General features: G+C 46.7%; 1 protein-coding gene across 3 annotated transcripts; it reads left to right on the top strand.

Moving 5' to 3' along the window:
• Positions 1-123: 123 nt before the first annotated feature.
• tnrc6ba (trinucleotide repeat containing adaptor 6Ba) lies at positions 124-23,102 on the top strand. 3 transcript variants are annotated; one of them, XM_080747932.1, is made up of 21 exons: positions 124-405; positions 2,310-2,396; positions 4,971-4,992; positions 5,642-6,106; positions 6,313-9,579; positions 9,948-10,130; positions 10,443-10,639; positions 11,362-11,436; positions 11,559-11,756; positions 12,314-12,439; positions 13,235-13,405; positions 13,762-13,872; positions 15,209-15,431; positions 15,608-15,751; positions 16,755-16,904; positions 17,384-17,527; positions 18,075-18,167; positions 19,021-19,251; positions 19,549-19,616; positions 20,003-20,142; positions 20,274-23,102. In XM_080747932.1, the coding sequence occupies exons 2-21, from the start codon at positions 2,340-2,342 to the stop codon at positions 20,845-20,847; spliced, it is 6,639 nt and encodes a 2,212-aa protein (XP_080604058.1). In that variant the 5' UTR covers positions 124-405; positions 2,310-2,339; the 3' UTR covers positions 20,848-23,102. The 3 variants fall into 3 exon arrangements, with proteins under 3 accessions (XP_080604058.1, XP_080604057.1, XP_080604059.1); XM_080747931.1 differs by having other exon boundaries at positions 13,753-13,872; XM_080747933.1 differs by lacking the exon at positions 13,235-13,405 and having other exon boundaries at positions 13,753-13,872.
• Positions 23,103-23,541: the final 439 nt, after the last annotated feature.

Below are 23,541 nucleotides of genomic sequence, written 5' to 3'. Positions count from 1 at the left end.
CATAACCTCATCCATAATGGTACAACCCAGCAGCCAGTCACAGGCTTTCCTCTCAGTCGCCTCTAGCTGCCCATTGGAGACACTTCATGCTGAGCAGCAAAATGGCCGCCCGTCAGCCAACTGACTCCACAGCGCTTTGAAATTCAAAAATTCTTCTGCACATTTAAAAGGTTTACACACTATCGCCGCAACGCAACGTTTAGTACTTATTGACGAAACGGGAGCTCATGAAAAGAGTCTATATTTCGTTTATTCTGCCACTTACTTGATTAATCCTGCTCAGGCGTCGCTGTTCTCGTAGCCTCGACGACGAATGCCTCAAAAAGCTCAAAGAAATATCGCACTGAAGCACTTTAGCACAGCTAGCTTAGCACAGCTAGCTGTTCTTCATATGTGATTCCTGGGGTGAGTACCTGTTCCTTAACCGTTTTCCCCCCCTTCTATCTATATAACACACAAAATGCGCAACCGTTAGATTGTGTGCGTGCACGTGCAGCCATATACCATAGACGGTTTGGTTTAGGTTTATTTTTGCTGATGCAATCTATCCAGTAATGTGAAATGCCAGTGCTGCGCGAGCTCAACAAACGTCGTTAACCTGCAGTTGTAGCCTAGCTGCTACAGTAAACTTGGCGTAGCTGGTTAGCTTTAGCATTGACGTAGCAGTAGCACTTATAGTTGTTTTAGCAGCTATAGTGGATGAACGTACAGGTCGGTAACGTTGAACGCCAGCTCGAGCGTTTTAAACTAACCAGTATAGTATTAAAGAACAAGCATTCCTTTCTGTGTCAAACGAGTTCCTCTGTGAAATGCGTCTTTAATTCGTTGGGTAACGGACGGTTGCACATCACAACGTCATACATTACAAACCACCACTTATTATGGCAGGTTATCATAAGCTTATAGCGGTTAAAAGTGCCATGATCACATGCCTATACGCAATAGAATCTTCACAACCATGTCACTACCTTAGCTAACGGTAGTCGGCTGCTTGTGTTTGTCTGACATCCATTTTTGCCATGCCATCATGCGTGGCTTCAAATGTCAAACGGCCCCAATCTAGGTAACTGATATAGGTAACCCGTAGTTAGTGTTGTGGCTGCGAAGCTTGTCACAATAATGACGAAAACGGGTAACATAAGCTGACCAAGTCTAGTGCTTGCTTGGAGGGAGGGCAAATTAGCCATTGTTGAAAGCAGACCTGACAGCTCTCAAATGGCTTGTGTGTCACACCTAAGCTCTGTGCTTGAAAGCCAGGACCGTTGTCAGCAATGCAGCCAAGAAAGATGTCAGGTTTGTTTTCTGCCGATATGACAGCTTGTTGAGATGATACTGATCATGAATCAAAATGATGCATGACACGGTTATGATCAGGTCTTGATAACTATGTTGTGTTACAGCACAATAACATGTCAAGATCTTCGTTCTCCACAGGTTAATTGATCAGCATGTCACATCCAGCCTTCTTGGTAATGGTGATACATATATTGTGTGTGTCCCAGTGACAATGCAGTATTTGCTCGCTGCTCAGAGAAATTAAATATATGCCATGGGCAAGACGGTTCTCTTTGTGGTACCTTGTTCAGCAGTCATAATATGTTAGAGCCAACACAAATGAAACATATGACTTTCATATATTGTGATGGTCAATGTCGCAGAACTTAGTAGTGTGTACAGTACACAGTTTGCTAAACAGGCTTTATCCCTTAAGTCTCATGACAAGATGTAGCTGCCTTGTGCTGCACATACTGTTGTAAAGGTTTAAAAGAAAGGATCATCAGCTTACGATTTTCTGAACACTTAAAATGAGGATAATGTGTGTGTGTGTGTGTGTGTGTGTGTATATGTATTGCCCACGTGCCCAGCAATATTCGTAGCTCAAGGCACAGGTGCCTAATTAATTCTGTCAAGCATGCAGTAGCCTACACTGTAGCTCCTGCTCTTGAGTTGAGGCTTATGGCAATGTAAAGACTAAGTCATGTTGATCTGTGCAAGTGTGCATGCATGATCCTCGATGCCATTTTCTTTTGTTAACACTAACTTTGCCATGTGAGTTGCTGTGTATGAAGAAGAATAAAACCTTATCGCCTCAGTCTTAGAAACAGAATCCCAATCGGTTGCTGTTTTATTACTGCTGTGGGGCAAATTGTACATGCGAGACAATAAAGCTGAACTGAAGAAGAAAAAACACTATTGCCACTAAGAATTGGCAAGACTATCAACATTATATAATGCAAAATAAAATGCACAATATACACACAGACAGTAGACTTACAGCCACAATTTGTGTGATCCCCCCTCAACTCCAGAAAGGAGAATCGGGACAGGAGCAGTAGTTCATGGAAGACAAGAAAAGGAAAAAAGACGACAAAAGGAAAAGGGAAACCTCTCAGAAGGTGAGTGCAATCGCGTCTCACGATTGAAGGCTTTATTAATCTCTATTTGGATTTTTGTAATGTGAGTTGTTGGTAGAGCTCATCACGGGCCCCCCGATTCCAAAATGACCAGAGAGACCCGAGATGAGGAGAGAAACGCAATCAAGTGCTGTTTAACTTGTGCAATATTGTAGGATCAGATTACTGTAGCGCAACAACAAAAAAAGTTGAGCTACACTGCGCGATGAATGAGTACCATACTGCAAGGCAAGCCAGCTGCCAGGCTGATTAGAAAACATCGGCATACAATCATGGCAAACAAACTGAAAATGACTTACCTATGGACTTCATAGAATAGCCTAAAGTGATCCCGTCTCCATTAATACGGCTTTTGTTTTGATGTTTTTATGGATTCCACCCGTAACAATTCTGTCCATTTTTACGGATCCGTACCGTAACCAAATTCCGATTATTTGAGAGATCCGACCATTTTATGATTATTAAAGCTCCTTGCTGCGGTGCGCTGTCCCACTGATTGACAGGCTGTCAGAACAGAAATGCCAACTTTATTGTGTTGGATAAATGTAGGCTTATTATTGTCCAATATTGCTGGTTGCCATGGATGGAATCCATAATAACATCAAAACAAAAGCTGTATTAAGGGAGACGTGATCACTTTAGGCTATTCTATGAAGTCCATAGGTAAGTCATTTTCGGTTTGTTTGCCATGATTGTATGCCGATGTTTTCTAATCAGCCTGGCAGCTGGCTTGCCTTGCAGTATGGTATGCATTCATTGCGCAGTGTAGCTCAACTTTTTTTTTTGTTGCGCTACAGTAATCTGATCCTACAACATTGCACAAGTTAAACAGCACACCAAACCAGACTATGATCTAAATTCATGCCATTACTGTGGGTGTCGATGGTTGAGGGACTAAGACGTGCAGACGACAACGGTCTCTAGAGAAAACGGCAACATTTTGTTGCGGCGTTCTCACATTTTATCCTGCATTCAGACAGACACGCAATGATGATTAAAATGATGTAGTGTGCGTGCCATGTCGCTAGGTGGCGGTGACGGACTCTGGCAGTGTGTGATGCATGTTGTCCATTCCACTTCCTATCTTAGCTGTTGTTAACATATATCACCATGGCAACGTGCAGGCTCCACGGCTGATCGGCTTTGCTGTGTGAGCCAACGTGAGGCATGACGTCTTCACGTTGTCGTTTCCTGCGTTTCTGCTGTTCACACGGTGACGCGAGGGAGAGCGTTGTCAAACTTTTCACCCTAGAACCTGGTCTCACTTTGTTGCATTTTCAACCCCCGAAAATGCCGTTGTCGTCTGAACGGAAGTCATATCTGACATTTTATTTTGGCGTTTTCTTGTGGAAATGGCGCTGTGTGCACGGGGTCTTAGATACTCTTCACTCTCCACTGTGTATCTCAATTCAGGAAAATACTACCTTGGGGAGTGGACCTCTCACTTAATAGATGATGCTGTTCAATTACCAAAACTACATACAGTTACAGATAAGTTGAGATAACATTAATTGGCAGCCTTTTTTCTTTTAAAAATAATAAGATAGAATAAGTTAGTTTAATACTAGATGTCAGAGTGGCAAACCCATTCTGTTAAGAGTGGCTCCCCTGGCATCACAGTGACGTCAGAGCAGAATGTCAGAGCGACAAACCCATAGAACTACAGTGTCAGGCGTGACAGAGTTACACACAGACGAGCTGTGACCCTTTTCATACGGTCGCAATTAATGGGCAATCGTATCATTCTATTGTGAGGACGATGTGAAAGTCTTGACGACACATAACGTGTTTTGTGTACGGCTGACGAATCCGAGAGAAGAGTGAGCTCTCGACACAACACGTGTGTCCGAATATAACGTTTTTTTGACTGGAATTGAATTGACGGAATTGACTGGAATTAAATTACCTGTTCACAATTAATTTGAAAATTGACATTGCCGTGGCCGTCATGATTGAAGCTCATGCACGGTGCACGCCCATAACTGAATGAACATGGACTTTATTTCAGTTAGTTGAACAAAGAGGTCAACAGGGTTCAATTAATTCAGTGTTCTCTTTTTGGACAGTCAGTTGTCATTAAAGTTATAATGTTTAGATTCACAGTGACACAAAGCAGTGAAAGCATGTCTGAGGAGTTTACTACTTGTGTATCAATGAAAAGTGAACTACCCCTCAGGTCTAGTTTTTTGAAGAACCAGAAATAAAGTATGAACACCAGAGAATCTTACCTCCCATTAGTTATGAAAGTAACCTAACTCTTAGTTCCAACAGTGTTATTAAAAAGACGCAACAGGTCTGGACAACTGTGGGATCTTGAATAGATGATTTGTTGTTGGCACACATATGCTGGAGTCACCCCCCCCCCCACCCTAACCACATCTTGGACTCTTTCCCATGTTTCTCAAGTTCTCTCCTGTCTGGCCTGTTTGGTTTAGCTAACTTAAAAATAAAGGTATTGAATGAATGACATTGACCACATTCACAGTGTCCCAACTTTTTTGTGTCTTTCTTAATGATAAATTTGCAACTAATATGCTCTTTATCTGTCTGTTTCAGGTTACAGAGCAAAAAAACAAAGGTAAGCAGCAGAGTGATGTCTTTGTGTCTGACTTAACTGTTTGACTGGTTGGTATGTTCATAAAGGTTCTCTCGTATACCTACTTTAAAGATGTAAAGATTTCTTTTCCCTTTGGATTAGGAAAGGTTGTTTGCGGAAGTTATAAATTCTGTCTGAGTCTGTGCATTCACCAGTCCTGCTACATAAAGATAGATGTTAGATTCCCCTGTTTAACTTCCACTGAAGTGGTATTTTTTTGTTGCCTCATATCCTTTTCCAATGTCATTCCCAAACCAAATTGGACATAAATGATTCCATTTCCTGGAGATTCACTATTACAGAATGATTTCATTTTAAACTTGGCATCAGCGAGGGGACTTTTCTCTTGTGCAGAAATGCACACACGGCGATCGTTGGAAACATTTAGAGGTACCCCCATCTTTGACCAACAGCAGCTCTAGGATTGGCTTTCATGAAAGCAACATTAGACCTACATCTAACTAGTGAAGCTGACTTGACTGTTGGGGACATTGAACCCAACATTCCATTGATGTTGCACTAAGTCCCTATTGCATCAGGGTACGCTATAGAAACAAACACAAAGAGTTGTGTGTGTATGTGTGTGTGTGTATGTGTTTTCAACCCTCCATTCTTCCCCCTGCAATGCCAGACCTGACCAAGCCGGCATCAGCCCAGTCTCCAGTCACCCAGAGCAGCTCTGCCTCCCCCAGCCCTGGACCCACCCCGTCCGCCTCCCCCTCCCCGGCCACCGCCGCCCTCTCGCCTCCAACACAGGGCGGCAACAATGCTAAGCGCTCGACAGTGGCCAACGGACAGCCCTCCGCCACTGCCGGCTCTTCCCCCTCCTCCTCCTCCTCCTCTTCTTCTTCTGGGCTCGGTCTCGGCGGTGCCTCCAGTAACGGCAGCAACAGCGGTGTTGGTGGTGCACAGGTGCCTGGCGGTGGCCAGGTGCCTCCGCAGCAGCGCTATATGCCCAGAGAAGTGCCACCGCGATTCCGCTGCCAGCAGGACCACAAAGTGCTACTGAAGAGGGGCCAGCCGCCACTGTCCTCCATGCTGCTGGGAGGGGGAGGAGGTGCGGATGGCTCGAATACAAACATGGCTGCATCCTCAGGTTAGTGTCTGGGTCAGGAAAGGTCACATTCAAGATGGGTTGAGTTGGCCAGAGTGGAGGATTACATTGATATGAATTAGGCCTGCAGCTAATGATTATTTTCATGATTGATCAATCATTATGAAAATGATAATTATGGTCAATAAAAAATATTTGTTGTGTATTGATTTGTCACAAAACAAGTAACTTTTTTGTTTGTTTGTCAGATTCCAGTGCAGCTGTGTCCTCACTGGCCCTCACCTCATCATCAGTCGCTGCTTCTTCTACTACTTCTAATTATGCAAATTCCATGTGGGGGGTGTGCTCAGGCAGCCAGGCCTCCTCTCAGGGCAGGGAGAAGGTGATCGTCGACGGCAATGACCTGGAAGAGTGGCCTAGCATCGCCGGTGGTGACGTAGGAGGAGCTCCAGTGGCTATGACGAGCGGCAGCAACAACGGAATGCCTGTGAACAGAAGCGTCAGTGCCTCTGCCAACCAGTCCTCAGCAACTTCCTCGTTCTCTTTGCCCAATGAATGTATGCAGTCGTCCGGTGGGGTGGTGTGGGCTGGGGTGGCCGCCTCCCAGGGTCATCATCTCGGAGGGGGGAGTGCGGCAGCCGCAGCGGAGCCGCTGCTGCAGCAGCAGCCTTCCTCACTTTCCAAAGCCCCCACTGTGCCAGGGTGCCACGAAGCCAGTGGCCCCGTCGATGGCAGCAGTGGGATTCCAGGTGCCAACTTCAACCCAAATGCCAACCCTTCGGCCTGGCCTGCCCTGGTGCAGCACGACGGCTCTGCCACCACAGGGGAAGGAGGTCCATCTTCCCACCACCAGGGCGGCCCCGGGGGATCTTTGTCTGCCAACAACCCTGCCTCCTCCTCCTCCCTGGGCCTTGAGCCGGGAGCGGGCGTGGCGGCAGCGGTCGGGGTGCTGGGGGGTCACCCATCCTTATCTGTGAATCAATCAAACGCCCATCAGCACCAACTTCACCAAATGCAATCCAGAGACAGAGAGATGGGAGAAGTCGGGGGGGCGTGGGAGGGTGGAGTAGTCGGACCAAAAATGCCAGGGGGAGGGGAGGGTGGGGTCGGAGGTGCAGGAGTGGACTGTGGAGGAGGAGAAGGAGTCGGTGGTGGGGGAGAGCTCAGCCTCACCACCTCGTGGAGAGGCCAGCCTTCCTACCCTGCTGCCAATTCCAAAACGGGTGCCTCAAGGACTGATGGATGGGAGGCAGGAGGTGGTGGGGTGGGAGGATTTGGAACTGCTGAAGGGGACAACGGTACCTCTGGCTGGGGGTATCCAGGTCCTGGGAGTGGGAGTAATACCTGGGGTGGTGCTGGAAGCACGGGGGTCGCTAGTCAAACCTCCGGGTTTTCTCAGGGAGGGTGGGGGTCATCGGGAGCTGGAGGTGAAAGGGCGTCGGGTGGAGATTGGGGTGGGAGTTCCAGTGTTGTGGGGGGAAGTAATCCAGTAGGGGAGGGACTGGGTGGTGCATGCAGCAGTAACAGCAGCAGTAGCGGAGGCAGCACCACTGGCAATGGCAACCCCTCCGCCGCCGCCGCCACCTCTACCTCCGCCCCTAACACGGCTGCCACTGCAAACAGAGCTTGGGACAATCAGAAGGCTGAAGGGGAGACAGGGGAGTGGGGCGGGGGGAATGCTGGAGGTCAGGGGGGAGGAGCGGCAGGAAGAGGAGCAGGTTCATCCAGTGGTGGAGCCAGTTCCAGGGCAGGAAACGGCAGCCACCGTTTCCAACGTCCCATCGTCCCGCCACCCAATGCTGAAGCTGCCTTACAGGACCTGCTTAGCCGGCCTGACCTGGACCCCCGAGTTCTGTCCAACACCGGGTGGGGCCAGACCCAGATACGACAGAACACATCCTGGGACCATGAAACCGTCAGAGGAGGAGGCAGGGGCAGTTCGTCGTCATCAGCTTCGTCCAAACACCCGCCGTCTTCTCACGGTTCGTCTCAGTATTCCAGTGCTCCCGGCAACCAGAGCACAGATCCGATGGGCCCAGGGGCCATCAATCCTTCCCTGGTCCCCTCCCCATCAGCTGGGGGTTCCAGAGATGGTTGGGAGAGCAGCAACAGTAGCAGTAGTGGGGCTTCTCTGTCTGGGAGGGGCCCACCGCCTTCAGGCTCCAACATGAGAAATCCTGGCGTCTCACAATCTGGGTCGATGACCACTGGAGCTGGTATGGGAGCAGGAGGGGGACAGGGACATACCCAGCAGGGGAAGGCTACAGGTTGGGGTGGAAATGGTGGGGGAGGGGTTGCGGCCGGGGAAAGCCAAGGTTCAAAAGGATGGGGGAACGAGGAGTGGCGAGGCAATAGAGCAGGAAATGGTGGCGGCTGGGGGGATAGTGGACAACAGGGTAACCCAGCACGTGGAAGTGTTGGGGGTGGAGGTGGAGGCGGAGGCGGAGGCTGGGGAGCGAGTCAGGAGGAGAAAGGGAGTTCGGGGTGGAAGGAGATGGGAAGAGACGGTGCAGGAGGTGGAAGAGGCTGGGGGTCAGGGCAGAGGGGTGGGGGAGGCGGGGAATGGGGTGAGCGAGAGCCCAAATCAAATAGTGGAGGAGGTGGAGGATGGGGGGATGAGAGGAAAGGGGGAACAAACTCGGGTGGGAATTCGGAGGTGGGTACGTGGGGGAGCTGGGACGAAGCAGGCCCTCGACGCACCTGGGGAGCCGGAGGCACAGGGGGAGGAGGGAGTGCAGGAGGGGGAGGCGGGGTGGGGGGAGTTGGGGACACGGAGGGGTCCAAACCACATCAGAGTTGGACCGGAGGGAATGCTGGTGGAGGAGCAGGGGGAAACAAAATGCAACAGATGCCAAACAGCCAGCCGGGCTCAATCAAAGGCCCGCAGGCACCACTGCAACAGCAACAATCACAGCCCCGCAATCAGCAGCAAATGCCAGACCAAGGGGCTATGCAAGGGAGCTGGGGACGGCAGCAGCCTGTCTCCCAAGCCCAGAATCAGAACCAAAGCTCAGGCTGGACTTCGGGGCCTGTCCCCGGAGGAGGAGGGGGAGGTGGTGGTGGTTGTAGCGGATCAGAGGCGAGTGGTTGGGAAGAACCCTCACCGCAGTCCATAAGCAGAAAGAACGAGATTGATGATGGAACGTCGGCGTGGGGAGACCCGACTAATTACAACAACAAGCAGGTGAACCTGTGGGATAAGAACAGCGCACCCGCCGGCCAACAGACGCCAGCACACAGCCAGCAAGGACAGGTACCACCACCACCACCGCAGCAACAGCAGCAGCAGCAGCATCAACAGCAGCAGCAGCATCAACAGCAGCAGCATCAACAGCAGCAGCAGCAGCACCAACAACAGCAGCAGCACCACCAACAGCAGCAGCAGCACCAACAACAGCAGCAGCAGCAGCAGCACCACCAACAGCAGGGGCCTCCAGTTCAACAACAGCCCAGTAGACAGTCCTCAGTTCTTGTGGGTAACAGGGACATCAACACTGCGAAAGCATCAGCTATGGGTAAGAGAAAAGAAGAGTTTTTGTGTGTACAAATAATTTTATCTTCAAACTTCATATTTTAGAGCAGCTAAAGGCGAGTAGTCATATGAGTATGTAAATGTAGTTAAATTGAGAAATAACCTTTTGTGTTCTTAAAGGGAGCAATTTTCACCTAGAAGAAAGTATTCCTTTGCTCTTTTACCATGTACAACGCAACATGCCATCCGTCCTTTCTTTTCTATGGCCATTTGAACTGCCGTGGTCATATGCCACAAAGCTGTAAATATGATTCTGGAACATGCAAGTAACACAAAAAAAGAAGGCAGTGGCAAACGCATGGTTCCTTGTGGAAACGCAACCCAGTCTACATTCTCCATGTTTACCTGCAGGTCCATCTGGCTGGGGCGAGACCTCTCCCACCAGTCCCACCAACACTATGGTGGACAACGGCACAGCAGCCTGGGGAAAGTCCACCGAGACGTCTACCGGCTGGAGCGCAGGAGACCCTGATGAAGCTGCAGGGAAGCAGCCCTCAGGTTGGGGGAACCCTTCTCCCAATCCCATAAAATCTGGTGAGAATTTGTAGGTTGAGTATTTCCTTTGTAGGACCCACTTTTGTTTTATCGCTGAGAGCTGAAGATTCTGTGAAAATAACCGATCTGCAAGGTCACAATTCGTCGCATCATGCTGTGAGTGGGCCGTGTGGGCCTAGTATAGAGCCCGGGGGGACTGGGCAACTAAGTATAGGGTTTTAGGGTTTACGTTGTTAAACATATTAATTAATTCTAAAAGAAAACTAAACTAAAACACATGAATCAGAACTGAATTACATATTGCTTGTCCCCAGCAAGATTGGTGTATTAACCAGTGTTTTCCTCCTATAGGTACAAAGTCTATGCAAGATGGCTGGGGTGAGAATGACTCCTCCATGGCTGCCTCCCGCCACTCGAGCTGGGAGGAGGAGGAGGAAGGAGGTGGGATGTGGAACAGTGCTGGGTCCCAGGGAAGCAGCTCGTCTTGGGGTCAGGGCAGCAACGGAGGCTGGGGACCGGGCCATGTTGGGAAGAAGACCAGCAACAAGGTGGGTGACATCTGGGAGATGACATGGAACGTTTTACATGGTCACTAAATACTCTGATTACTGGATGAAATCACTTTATAGCTATAATTCGATTGAAGAATCTACATGCATAGCTTAAAGCTTTAGTAGTGAAATGATGGCAGTAACAAGGGTTTACAGTTTTAAAAGTAGGGTTTCACGTGTGTCTACTTCTTATATTATAAGTTAGTACATCACGGTTTTGCGGCTATATTCAGACGTGAACATTGAGCTCTAAATAAGTCGTACAAAGCATGTACATCACCAAATAAAGATAACATTTAAATCTTAACTTTAGGCAGTAATTCAGACCCTTCTTCTTAGGTCATGGCGATATCTATCACAATGTTGGCATTTTAAATAGTATTTTATCAACCTGGAGTTAGCTTAGCATTAGTTAATTCCCACACATCAGGATTTGGGATGTATGCTGATTATCGTCAAAGGTGGATCATTACATCGGCCTATCAAACAGGCGTTTTTCCTATTCTTGCTTACCTTACCTGTTTTAGCCATTGGCTGTTACTATTCTTTATGTTATTCTATGATTTTGTTTGTATCCTTTGAAGGGCAGGTTAAATATATATTAATAATAATAATAATACATTGAAGAAGTGTATAGCCGGAGTATTACTGTGCCAAATTCATACAGGTGAGATTTCTTAAAAATATCTTACCTTGCAACATACCTCACTTTCTGTCAGGGTCTTCCAAAGCCTGGTGGAGGAGACTCTTGGATGAATCCCATCAACAGACAGTTTTCCAACATGGGGCTACTGGTAAGACTTCTCACCAAGGTTGACTTAAAAGTCAAATGTATACTATACCTTTGGCCATGTCGTCCTAATTTTTACTATGAATAGTTGAGGTGATTCTCATTTTAGCCTTTTGCGTTGGACAGGGGGAAGATTCCAGCAGCAGGAACATGGACATGGCCCCGGGTCTCCAGGATAAGAAGATGGAGGGAGATAAGAGAGGGATGGGCATGAATGACTACAACGGAGACATGAGAAAAGGGGGGAGAGGAGGAAGCTTGCCCTATCGGTCGCCTGGTTCCAAAGAGGCGGGGCCTGGGGACGCTGCGTCTTACTATGACAAGGTACTGTCCGGCTACCATATATGGGGACTCCTTCCTGTCTGTTATGTTACTCTCTCTCTTGTCTACTTAACTCTGTTGTCTTCTATCTCCCTTTCCTTTTCATTTCTCCTACTTTTGCCTTTGTTTTCCTTCTTGGTCGACCCCATGTGTCCTCTCCACATCTCCCCTCCCTTCTCCCCCCTTTACATTGGGCAAATGCCATTGCCTGTTGGCGTGGACAGACCTTGTCTTTCACCAATCAGGATGGGTGCTTTGGGGAGGAGGGTCCGTCCTCTCTGTACTCTCCACCCACTCTCTACAAGTCCCACCCCCTCTTCAACCACACTATCCCCTTTAGACAAGTAAGATGTTGCTCGTTTGTCACTCCACCGCTAACCCCACTAGAAAACGCATTGGAGATCTCAATCTTTGTCTCATGATGTCATACATACTGTACGTACTTCCTGTGTCAACATGTCTATATGTTGTAACTGTGTATGTATGCTTTGCATGTCTCTTTGTATTCTGTTACTCTTTCGCTACTTAAAGTGTCGTCTTCCCCCTACCTCTGATTTCAGGGCGGTCACAACTTGTTTGGAAGCGGCAGCGGGATGGCCCAGTCAAGACACCAGCCAACTGTTCCACCCATAAACCCTTCCCCAGGGATACGAGCGCAAGTGCCTCATCAGTTCCTGTCACCACAGGTGAGGTGCCAAAACTATCGCGTTCTTTCTTCCGATTGTCCTACTGCGTTCCTCCAATTAAGGTCATGGGTATGGTCAGAATCACCTACTATTATTATTATACTATAATTCACAGAATCTGTGTGTATGTGTCACTCACTCTGGGTGTGATTTTATTAGTTTTTTGCCACCTTGTTCAAAATAAAGATTATCAAATCAAATGAAAGGAATAACTTGCATCGTTCCTGACATAAGCCGTCCTAGTTATGAGGGTAGCACCCACTGCACTGCCAAACACTGTTATACTCTATTTTTTGTTTATCACATTACCCTTCCTAAAGTAAGACAGTTCTGTGAAACACATGTTGTTTTCAGGGATGGGATCCATTTCACTCACTCACCCCACTACAACAGCCGGACAGCCAGTTGTTAATGTCAGCTAACACAGTTGATTGAAATAAGCACCCTCCACTATGGAGAGGAAATCAAAGGGAATCAATAAAGCGCTTTGTGAGACAGATTCATGCTGTCGCGTTCCCTGCGGTTACAGCAGAGGTATTCTGTGTTCCCATAGTGGTGGGCGTGTGCCACCATTTGTTGTACAGAATATTGCTGTCAAAATCGCAATATTAACTAGTGTAGTGTATATTTAGCAGGAGGCTGAATGTTTTTTGAATGAGAATATTCGCCACTGCACCTAATTTCAGGCCTGAGGAAATCGTGCATTGTATGCAGACTGAGCCAGTTACAACTGGTACCATCACCCCTTCCCCAGAGTTTTTGGGCAATAGGATTATTTTGTGTGTGTGTGTTCAGGTGCCAGGGTCCATGCTGAAGCAGATGCCCCCTCCCAGCGGGAGCGTGGGGAGCGTCGGGGGAGTGGGCGGGGTGGCGGGGGTGGGAGGAGGTGTGTTCCCCCCGCAGCTGTCCCCCCAGCACATTGCTATGCTCAGCAGCATCTATCCGCCGCACATCCAGTTCCAGCTGGTGAGTCGCTGCCTGGGAATTTCACCAGCACTCGCTATCTGTTAGCCGCTCGCTTTATTTATTTCTTTTCCCACGCCTGCCCTGGAAAAAATGAGGGAAAGTCAAGTTCACCCCTGGAGATAAATATTTTAGTTGGTTAGAATCTATCCTTATACCGTTTATACTTTGTTTTTCCTCCCTTTTATTAACATCACATAATCCTATGGACTATTATTCAAAGCGTGTCTGCTTCTGGTGAGCATAAAAGTCATTGTCCTCTGTCACTGTCTCCCTTTCTTTCCTTTTTCCTCCTTCCTTCTCTCTTCTTCGTTCCTTCTTTCCTTCCTTCCCTCTCTCCTTCTCTTTAGGCATGTCAGCTCCTACTCCAGCAGCAGCAGCAGCAGCAGCCTCAAACGCAGCAGCAGCAGCTGCTGCAGAACCAGAGGAAGTTCACCCCCAATGTACGCCAGCAGGCTGACCCACAGCAGGTACACATGCGTACCCCTCACTCACACACACACACTAGGGATGGGACGATACGCGATATTATCGTTTATCGTGATAAAAAACACTCACGATAATTGTATTGTGGAAATTGTATTTATCGCGATATCGTCCTCCGCCATGCACTGGGATCTTTTATTTGCCGAGCTGCATATCTCGTAACGCTTAAACCCTCTAGAATTGGTAAAAGGTCTTATAATATATACGTACTTGATTCAGTCTTTTTTTCACTCTATCAAATGTCTTTGCCAAAAACAAAGCCGATCTACAAGCTCACAACACATCGTGTTGCGGCGTGTTATGAGCTTGTAGATCTGCTATTTTTTGGCAAATGTTCCGCCCCAGGAAAAAGGATTTTAAATAGCGCGGTATCGTAAATCATGATTTCTTTTATCAGAATAATCGTTATATGAAATGAAATCGTCCCATCCCTAACACACACACACACACACCATACTGTACTGCACACGCATGCAGTAAGGGAACGCAATTACAATTTACCAAGCACTTCTCTTAAAATTGTTGCAGCAGCTGCACTAGTCCAGTATTACAATTTAGGCACTTGGCAGACGATCTTAATCCAGAGCGATTTACAATAAGCAAGTTAATACAACTAGGGATGGTCCGATCAGGTTTTTTGGAACCGATCAGCGAGCACCGCTCACAAAAGTTTGATCACCCGATACCGATCAATCCCCGATCCGATCAAGTTATTATTTATATTTTCTAAATGTTAATGTTTTAACTTTAATTAATTCATTCACTCATGAATTCATTTATATATTTGCCATATAGTTATTTACCAGCATTACTATGTATTTATTATCATAGCAGTAACTAATTATTCCTTCAGCACTGTGGAAATCAATACCCCAAAATGGCCTCAAGTGGGCATACTGAACGGTGGTTGATCGGATGCACCGATCCGATCGGTGAATTTACCTTTTGATCTAAACCACCGATTATCGCCGATCACGCTTTGATCGGCCCGATCCGATCCATTGCCGATTGATCGGTAACATCACTAACAACAATACATCAACAAGAATACATTGAATGCATACATCAAATGCATAGATCTAGTAATCTAAGAAAAATGTAGGTATACCAAGCACCTATTCAGTAAAAACAAAAACTAAATTCTATCTAAATTACATGTATGGTCATTGAGGGTAGGCAAGTACTATGAGTCAATATCAGTATCAAGTATAAAAAAAATCTCTGCGTGTGTATTATTGCAAAAAAACAACGCTGTGAAGTGTGAATGATCCTATGACTTGATAGTTTGTGATTGTCATTGTGGTCTTTTCATGTCCTTAGCTGGCCAGGATCATGGCAGTACTCCAGCAGCAGAGGCAGCAGCAGCAGTTGGGAGGTGTCGGAGGAGGAGCGGGGGGTATCGGAGGAGGCTCTAAACTCTCCCCGTCCCACCTGGGTGGAGGAGTCGGGGTACCAAAACTGCCCGGGGCCGACTCCCTGCCCCACCCCGGCCTGGGGAGCTCCGTGGCTGACCTGCACCAGAAAACACAGTTGGGCTACTCTGGTGAGTCTTAAGAACACCAGGTCCAGTTGGGTTCCATGACTAAATACAAGATTTCCTTAGTTTCTCAGTATGCCAGTATAAGCTTCACAAAGTGCTTGAAAGTAGACTATTCAATTGGGATTTTAATTTTAGCCAGGTTCTAAAGTACAATACTACTTTTCGTTCCATCTGCCCAGGTTTTAATACTGGAGGCAGCCTGTCAGGTCTGGACCTCGGGGGCCTGAAGGACCTGGGAGGCCAGCAGTCTCGCTTCAAATGGATGATGGAGGCACACTCGCCACCTGACCCTCCCACGCCGGACAATGTTATCCACAAAAATGGTGAGTGAAAGCAGTTGTTTTATAACAACTTGTTTCCTACAATAGGTTCACACTCTCCCTCCCTCTTTCTCCCCCTCTCTTTCCCTCCCTCTCTGGCCAAATTGTCATACTCATTTTTCTGCCTCCTCAGTCCTCCACTATGGCAGTTTTTGGGTGAAATTCACATCTTGTGGAATTCACTTGATGTCAATGTCCGAATGTTAATCACTTGTTTATTAAAAGAGTTAAACCTAGTGCCATTTAGGTCACATGAGTACTAGTAGCAGTGACTTAAATGCAGACCCTGATGTTTTGTGAAGTTCACAAGATAGTCGAGGTGTTCCTCTCTCCTTCCCACTCTCTCCCTCCCTGCGCTTGCATTTGCTGCATTAGCATCGTTGGCCAGGTGATTGGGCAACCAGCTGTTGCCTACAAACACAGATTTACTTTGTCGGGCATGTCCAGTCCAGATACCGTATGGCCGGGGTCTTCAACCTTTTCATAGATTCCATATAGTTTCATCGTTTGACAGCACAATCACCAGTGTATTTTGGATTCATGTCGATTTGTTTCAGATATTTAACCACTTGAGCTGTCATTACCTAATGAACTTGACCTTTTACTCTGTACTTAGTCGGCTCTATTTCCCCTCTACACCAAACCTCTTTGCCGAAAATAGCCAATCTACAAGCTCACAACGCCTCGCAGTGTGAGGCGTTGTGAGCTTGTAGATCTGCTATTTTTGGCTACAGTTCTCAGAATATGGACACTATGGTTCAAGTTATATAATATTTAAAATATATAATATATAAAAGAATTGGAAGATTTGGAGGACCCCCTGTAGTAACTCTGAGGACCCCCTATGGGTCCCGGACCCCCCTGCTGTATGGGCATATTATATGGCAATTTACATTGACATCGATCATGTCCAGTCAATGTGTGCATATTTGCGTGCATATTGACAGAAAAGTACTTTGGAGACTGAATAGTATGTCATGTACAGTAACACGTGTATCTTTCTCAGGTCCCATCACCCCTATGAAGATGCCCGGGGGCTCTCCGTACTCCCAGTATGACATGGTGGGAGCAGAGGGCCTGGGAGACAACTGGCACCGCACCCCTGGCAACAAGATGGCTTCCAAGACCACTGTTGCTGCTCCCAGCTGGCCCCCTGGTAAGCGTGACGTTCAGGATAACGTTTCGGACATCTTATGTCGACCTGAGCCCAGCACCAGCACTTGGAAAGGATGTGTGCATCACCTTGTTCTTTTAACTAGTTCAGGATAACTCACTCACAAGAAAGGGACAGTTCAATTTGAATTTGAGTCTTACAGTATCTAACTATACAAGCGGGAAAGAAGTTCTTTTCACTATGTTGCCATTAAACTACTATGTTGCCATTAAACTACAAGAGTTGGGATTAAAGTGTGTGTGTGTGTGTGTGTGTGTGTGTGTGTGTGTGTGTGTGTGTGTGTGTGTGTGTGTGTGTGTGTGTGTGTGTGTGTGTGTGTGTGTGTGTGTGTGTGTGTGTGTGTGTGTGTGTGTGTGTGTGTGTGTGTGTCATAAATACAAACAAACCATGATGAGTGAATATAATTGAATATGTACAGTATGCAAAGCTTTTATTTACCATCTGTTTCTCTCCGCCGGCAGAGTTCCAGCCTGGCGTGCCCTGGAAGGGAATCGATCGTGTTGACCCAGAGTCCGACCCCTACATGACCCCGGGCAGTATGATGGGAAACTCTGGCTCGCCCAGCCTCAATGACACTGAGCACCAGTTGCTAAGAGATAACACTGGTAAGCCTCGCAGAGACAAACACACACTGGCTGTGTTGGTGCACAGGTGCAGTGCCTTGTCTCTCATTTCTTGTGAACGGAACACCCTGCATTGGTAACCGAATATACTGAGACACCTGCACCCAGAAATAGCGTAGCGGTTAAGTCCCCTGTATCTGGAACCACACGTAGCCCTGCTGGTCTAGAATATCATCCAACTAAAACCATTACCCCCATGCTGTCTTCTACTCACATTTTATCCCATATGTTGAGGGCTGTTTATTTATTTTATGTATTGTCTGTAGTATATAGTGTATAATTCTCCAAATTCTGTATCAGTAAAAATAGGATCACACTTCATAGCACTGGATATGGAATTTGACCTAATTCGCTTTTTGGACGCTTGATGGCGCTGATCGCTAACCTGTGAGTCAACACCTGAATGTTTTCTTTTGTGCCTCCTACTTGCACTTTCTTTTAGAAGAGAGTATTTCCTTAGCCAGGGTTGTATAAAGGCTGTAGTGCTTGTACCAAATATCCGTGTTGTGTTTTGGTATGTGTGTTGCAGATTCCACCCCTCCCCTGAACACCTTGCTGCCTTCACCTGGTGCCTGGCCTTACAGTGCCTCAGACAGCCCCCTCAGCAATGCACACAACTCAGGTAAGACAGACACTCACACACGTGCATTACTGGCCTCAGACTTGGCAATGATTTCCACTGACTACTTTCCTCCTTCCAACACCTTAACCAGTTACATGCCTAACCTCAAACTAACCCAAATTCTAATGCTAAGCCTAAGGCTAAAAAATGTCTGTAGGAGAAGTCACTCGCTGAATCGTATACGTCTGAATGTGCCGCCCACCTCTGCAGCAATAAGCCAGGTGTAATGCTGCATTGGGGGGGGGGGGGCTGGGAACTGGAAGATGCTGCGATATTCTCCTTGAATATTTTCTCACAACTGCTTCTGGCATATTGCAGGCTAGACAGCAGGGAACTATTGTATGCTTTGGGACGTGGGGAAAGAGCTGCAGGTACTAAACATTTATGTGGGGCTATCATGGTTACAGCGTTGTTCCAATATTTTAGAATGTTTGATATTTCTAGAATGTTTGTCTTCCCGTCCGTCTTAGCGTTCATCCCTCCACCCATCCATTCATGGCTAATCTCGCAAACCACTATACCAAGCAAACCACTACACCAATTAGCAATCAGTGTCACATTTCCTGCCAGTAGGCAGTCAATCCCTGGGTGAAATATTTTCACATTTCTGAAATAAAATAGTAATAGTGAATATTTTTCCCATTTTGTGAAGTCATAAGCTCAGATCCGTCCCGCCGTCCCTCTAAATTTATGCAATACTGCACTCACAACATGACATCAGAGATCCACAGGGAAGCCACACCGTTATAAGATCCCATCTTGTTGTTTTGTGTGCGGAACTCCGGATATCCCTCCATTTTCTTAATGCTGCTTTATGCTGCTCCTGAACCCAATTTTGTATCTTGTGTATCAGCAAAGTACACAGAGTACAAGAACAGCTGGCCTCCCGAGCCCATCGGACACAACAAGCCCTGGAAAGCCAGCCGTGGCATTAGCCAAAACCAACTGACCCGCCCGCCTCCGGGACTAGCCAGTCACAAACAGCCGTCTCCTTCCCCTTGGAACAGCGGAGCCCCGCGAATGTCTTCTCGGGGCTGGGGAGGAGGGGGAGGAGGAGGGGGCAGCAGCTCCTCGGGAGCGACCGGTAATGTACCATCATATTACTTGTTCACCGTTGAAGAGAGCTTGTTTCCTTTTACTAGTGCATCTGTACTGTGTGATGATGTGATGAAATATTTAGGTGAAATGTTCAAGGAGATGGAAGTGTTGTGATTGCTGGGATGGAATGTTGGGTGATGTTTAGAGCTATCAGTCCAGTTCTCTTTAGCAACCATCCAAATGGAGGTTATTCATCTTTCATTAGGTTTTGAGAGGCTGTAGGCAGAGATGAGGGGAGAAGAAATATCAGAAAGCAATCCTTGTGTTTGCTGTCTCTCTACAGGCACTACATGGAGTGACGGCAGCTCCCGTGGAAGCTGCTGGTTGGTGCTCAGCAATCTCACGCCACAGGTAACACACACTACAAGATTACATCATCCAGATTTGGGGTCGGCATTCTTTCCAGTGCTCCAATTGATACCACACAGCAGTGGTTCTTAACTCCCAAGACCTCTTCCCCACACTAGTTAACACTATTTAACTAGTATTTAACCAGCAAGTTAATTGTATTCACCTGATGTTGCTGCTCTAAACACAGATTAAAATGAAAATAGTCTGTAATAAAGGTCTGAGGACGACCTAGAGAGATTAACTAATTGTAAAATATCATCAGTAGATAAAAGCTGGGATTTTTTTTTTTTTTTGCCTTACTGTTTCTGATTCCAGCGGGCATGCATATATTTCTGGACCCTTTTGTCCCTCTAACCCCACTGTCATCCATCTTGTGCATCCCACAGATTGATGGCTCCACCCTGAGGACCATCTGCATGCAACACGGCCCTCTACTGACCTTTCACCTCGGCCTGACCCATGGCAGTGCTCTGATTCGCTACAGCACCAAACAGGAAGCAGCCAAGGCCCAGAGTGCCCTGCACATGTAAGACACAATCATGTCTATCAATCTCTTGTCTCTGTCTCCTGTTTCTCTCCCCCTCCTATCTTTTTTTCCTATATTCTATTCATTTGACTGGTGATTCACCCAGTGACTGACCGTGTTCTCTGTACCAGGTGCGTTCTGGGAAACACTACCATCTTGGCTGAGTTTGTGAGTGAGGAGGAGGTGGCTCGCTACATCGCACATTCCCAGAGCGGAGCCGGAGGAGGAGGGGGGAACGCCGGGACGGCTGCCGGCTCGCCAGGCTCCGCACCCCCTGGCGCCGCCCCGGTGGGGGCCAACGGCAGCGGAGGGAGCGAGAGGGTGGTGGGCGGAGAGGGAGGATCCAATGCCGCAGTAGGCACGGGAAACGGAGCGGTGGGGAGCTCCGGTGGCGGCTGGCAGAGCCTCGACGGTACGGGCAGCTCCTCGGACCCGTCCGCCGGCCAAGGGCACGGCCTGGGGGTCTTCAACCAGTGGAGCAACAACGGGGCCGGGGTCGGCGGTGGGATGGGAGGCGGGATGGGCGGAGGAGGCGTGGAGGTCAGTAGGCAGGGATTGTGGGGAGGGATGGGCGGGATGGGGGGCATGGGGTACCACAGTAGCAGCCTCTGGGGGTCCCCAGTGATGGAGGACCGCCACCAGATGGGAAGTCCTGCCGCGCTGCTGCCAGGGGACCTGCTAGGGGGAGGGGCAGACTCCATCTGACAAGCCTTACTGGCTGGCTTACTGACTCTGTCACTCACACACACACACACACACACACACACACACAAATACAGGTCAAACCTATATTGTAATACTTATTTTCAGTCTGTATTTATTGACAAAAAATTACAGAAGTTGTGACTACAGTGGTCACTATTGTATACAACGGTCCATTACTGTATCACTAACTCTCTCTCTCTCACACACACACACACACACACACACACACACTTTCACCAACATACAGTATACACACATATTTCAGTATATGCTCCACTTTATTTACACACACACACACACACACACACACACTTTAACTTGTTTTACCTTTAAATGAAGACATCAACAGCAAAACTTGAACCTGTTAGAAAAAAAAAGGTGAAGTCCATCGGACTCTTAGGACTCAACTGGACTGCTCTTATATCTTTTTACTCCGAAATCACACCATTTCCCATTCTGACCCCCCCACACCCTTCTCACTCAGGCATGCACTGGACACAGACCCAGCCAGGGTCGTGACACAAAGATCGTCGTACAAGTTTAGCTATTGCCCTTTTAAGTTCCCCACAGATATTATTTTTACCCCCCTCTGTTTTTTTTTGTATCACTTATGTAATTTTTGTTATCTTAGTTAAACTTGCAGACTGAGCCCCTCACAGACCTGGCTGACATACTTTAGAGTTCTCAAGTTTTGTAAACGCAAAGAGCAGTTGGGAGGAGGGCCGAGTTGCGGAAAACACATCAGCGAGTGAGAAACCATGAGATGTACAAAGGGCGAGCATTTTATTTTATTTTTTTCCTAGGTACCAACATGTCTGCTGTGGTAGAAATAAAGGCACCAAAATGGCATCCAGGGTAAAAAAAAACATAAAAAACAAGCAACATTAGCCAAACTTGCACTATATATGGCTCTGGGTTTTGGTGACGCAACCAACGAATCCTGCCCAATTTCCTTGACAGAAGTCCATCATGTGACGCTACAACACAAAACCCCTCGCAGGATGATGTCGATGTCAACAGCAGCCGTGGCCTTAGTTTGGTTTACACTTTCACTGGCTGCCCCGCTACACACACGTCACAGCCATACCATTTTACACAGTTAAACCATTTTACAGTTAACACACGGCTCTTGTATTTGACATGCGGAAATTGTATCCTCGCCTATACGTACAGTACATCGGCTGTGTATTCTTTTTACATAAAAATCAAAAACAAAAGGCATACACCGAAAAGTGCGGAATATTGTGAAAATCTAGATGTCTTTTTTTATTTTTTATTTTTTTCTTCCCTTAAAACACTGACCTCGTTATTGTATTATTTTTCGTACTTACTCAAGAAATCAAGTTGGTTATTATTGTTGTTATATATTGTCAAGGCAGTAAATAATGAGACTATGATCACCTGTTGACAAGCTGTTCAAGATGCCCTCCTGGCTGTGGGAGTGTGAAAAGAGTGTGACCGTATGATGGCGGATGAATATGTGACAAAGATGACGGTGATGATGATATTAGAAGTGTCTGTTATTGCTACAATGGTGAATGTTTTTTTTTTTTTTTCTTGTGTGTTTTTGTTTGTTTTTGTCTTTTCCATGAGAGATTCATGAGTAACAAGTGTTGCCTGCGTGTGTGCATACATGTATGCTTGCTTTTTGAACACTTATCTGTCCCAATCAGGGAAGTGAATAAATGTTAGGCTGTCAGCTTGCATTAAAGTGTGATTGACTGTGAGAGTGCGAGAGTGCGTGCTCATTTGTGTGGGTGTGTGTCCACTTTTGTGTCTGGACTAGATGGAGAAAAAAAAAGTTCAACATTGGCACTAATGCATTACGTCTCATATGTTGGTTTTTTTAGCAGCATATTGTTCCTGTTTTATATATATATTTTTTGTCCAAATGCAATAAGTGAATGATTCGTTTTTTTCCTTGTTTTGTTTTAAGAAGCAAACAACTGAAGGCATTTTGTACTGAGATGCCAAATCAACCCAAACCAAGCTGAGCTGGAAACGATGTATTTTTTTCTTTTCTTTTTGCAGATACGTTAAGACGTTACCTGTTGTATTTGTTTTCTTTTGTTTGACAACATTTTTTTTCCTCATTTGTTTCAGTTGATATGTATTCATTTAAATTAAGTCGGTCTTTATTATCACTCCTGTTCAGGATCTTTTGTTTTATTTCAATATTTCAAATGTTACAAAAAGGAGAGGAAATTAATTTAAAGCAGAAGAGAACAACTTAATAAAGGTTGAATTGAAGTCCATTGCTGTGGGATTTTCATTATTTCAGATTACATGCATGGTGGTTTTGTTTTGTTTATAAATGTATTTCTTAATGCATGCTCTATTTGATAGTCGAGAAGAAAAGTTCTAAACAGCCTAATTGTTGTTTAATGATGAGGGGCCCCAAGATCGTAAACTGAGGATCCATCATTTCTAAGCAGCTCTTGCCTGCAGGTTAGTTTGTGGATTTTGTTGGTATACTGCACCTTTTCTATTGCTGATTATTCTTGGTTAGCCTTAAATACCTCTCTTGTAGCATATTTCAGGGAGGCTTTCAACCTCAACTAGAAGGCGATGTTGGACATGAACACCATTTTGTGACAAGAGTGTCAATTATTTAGTTCCCTGCATCACACTCGATACATGATGCTTCTCACATCTGGGAACTGCCACTCCAGCAATTGAGGGTAAAATGCCTTG

The sequence above is a fragment of the Nannobrachium achirus genome (genome assembly GCF_963921795.1).
Source record: "Nannobrachium achirus genome assembly, chromosome: 18".
NCBI lineage: Eukaryota > Metazoa > Chordata > Actinopteri > Myctophiformes > Myctophidae > Nannobrachium > Nannobrachium achirus.
Note: the sequence above shows the minus strand (reverse complement) of the source record. Positions and strands in the feature narration are given on the sequence as shown.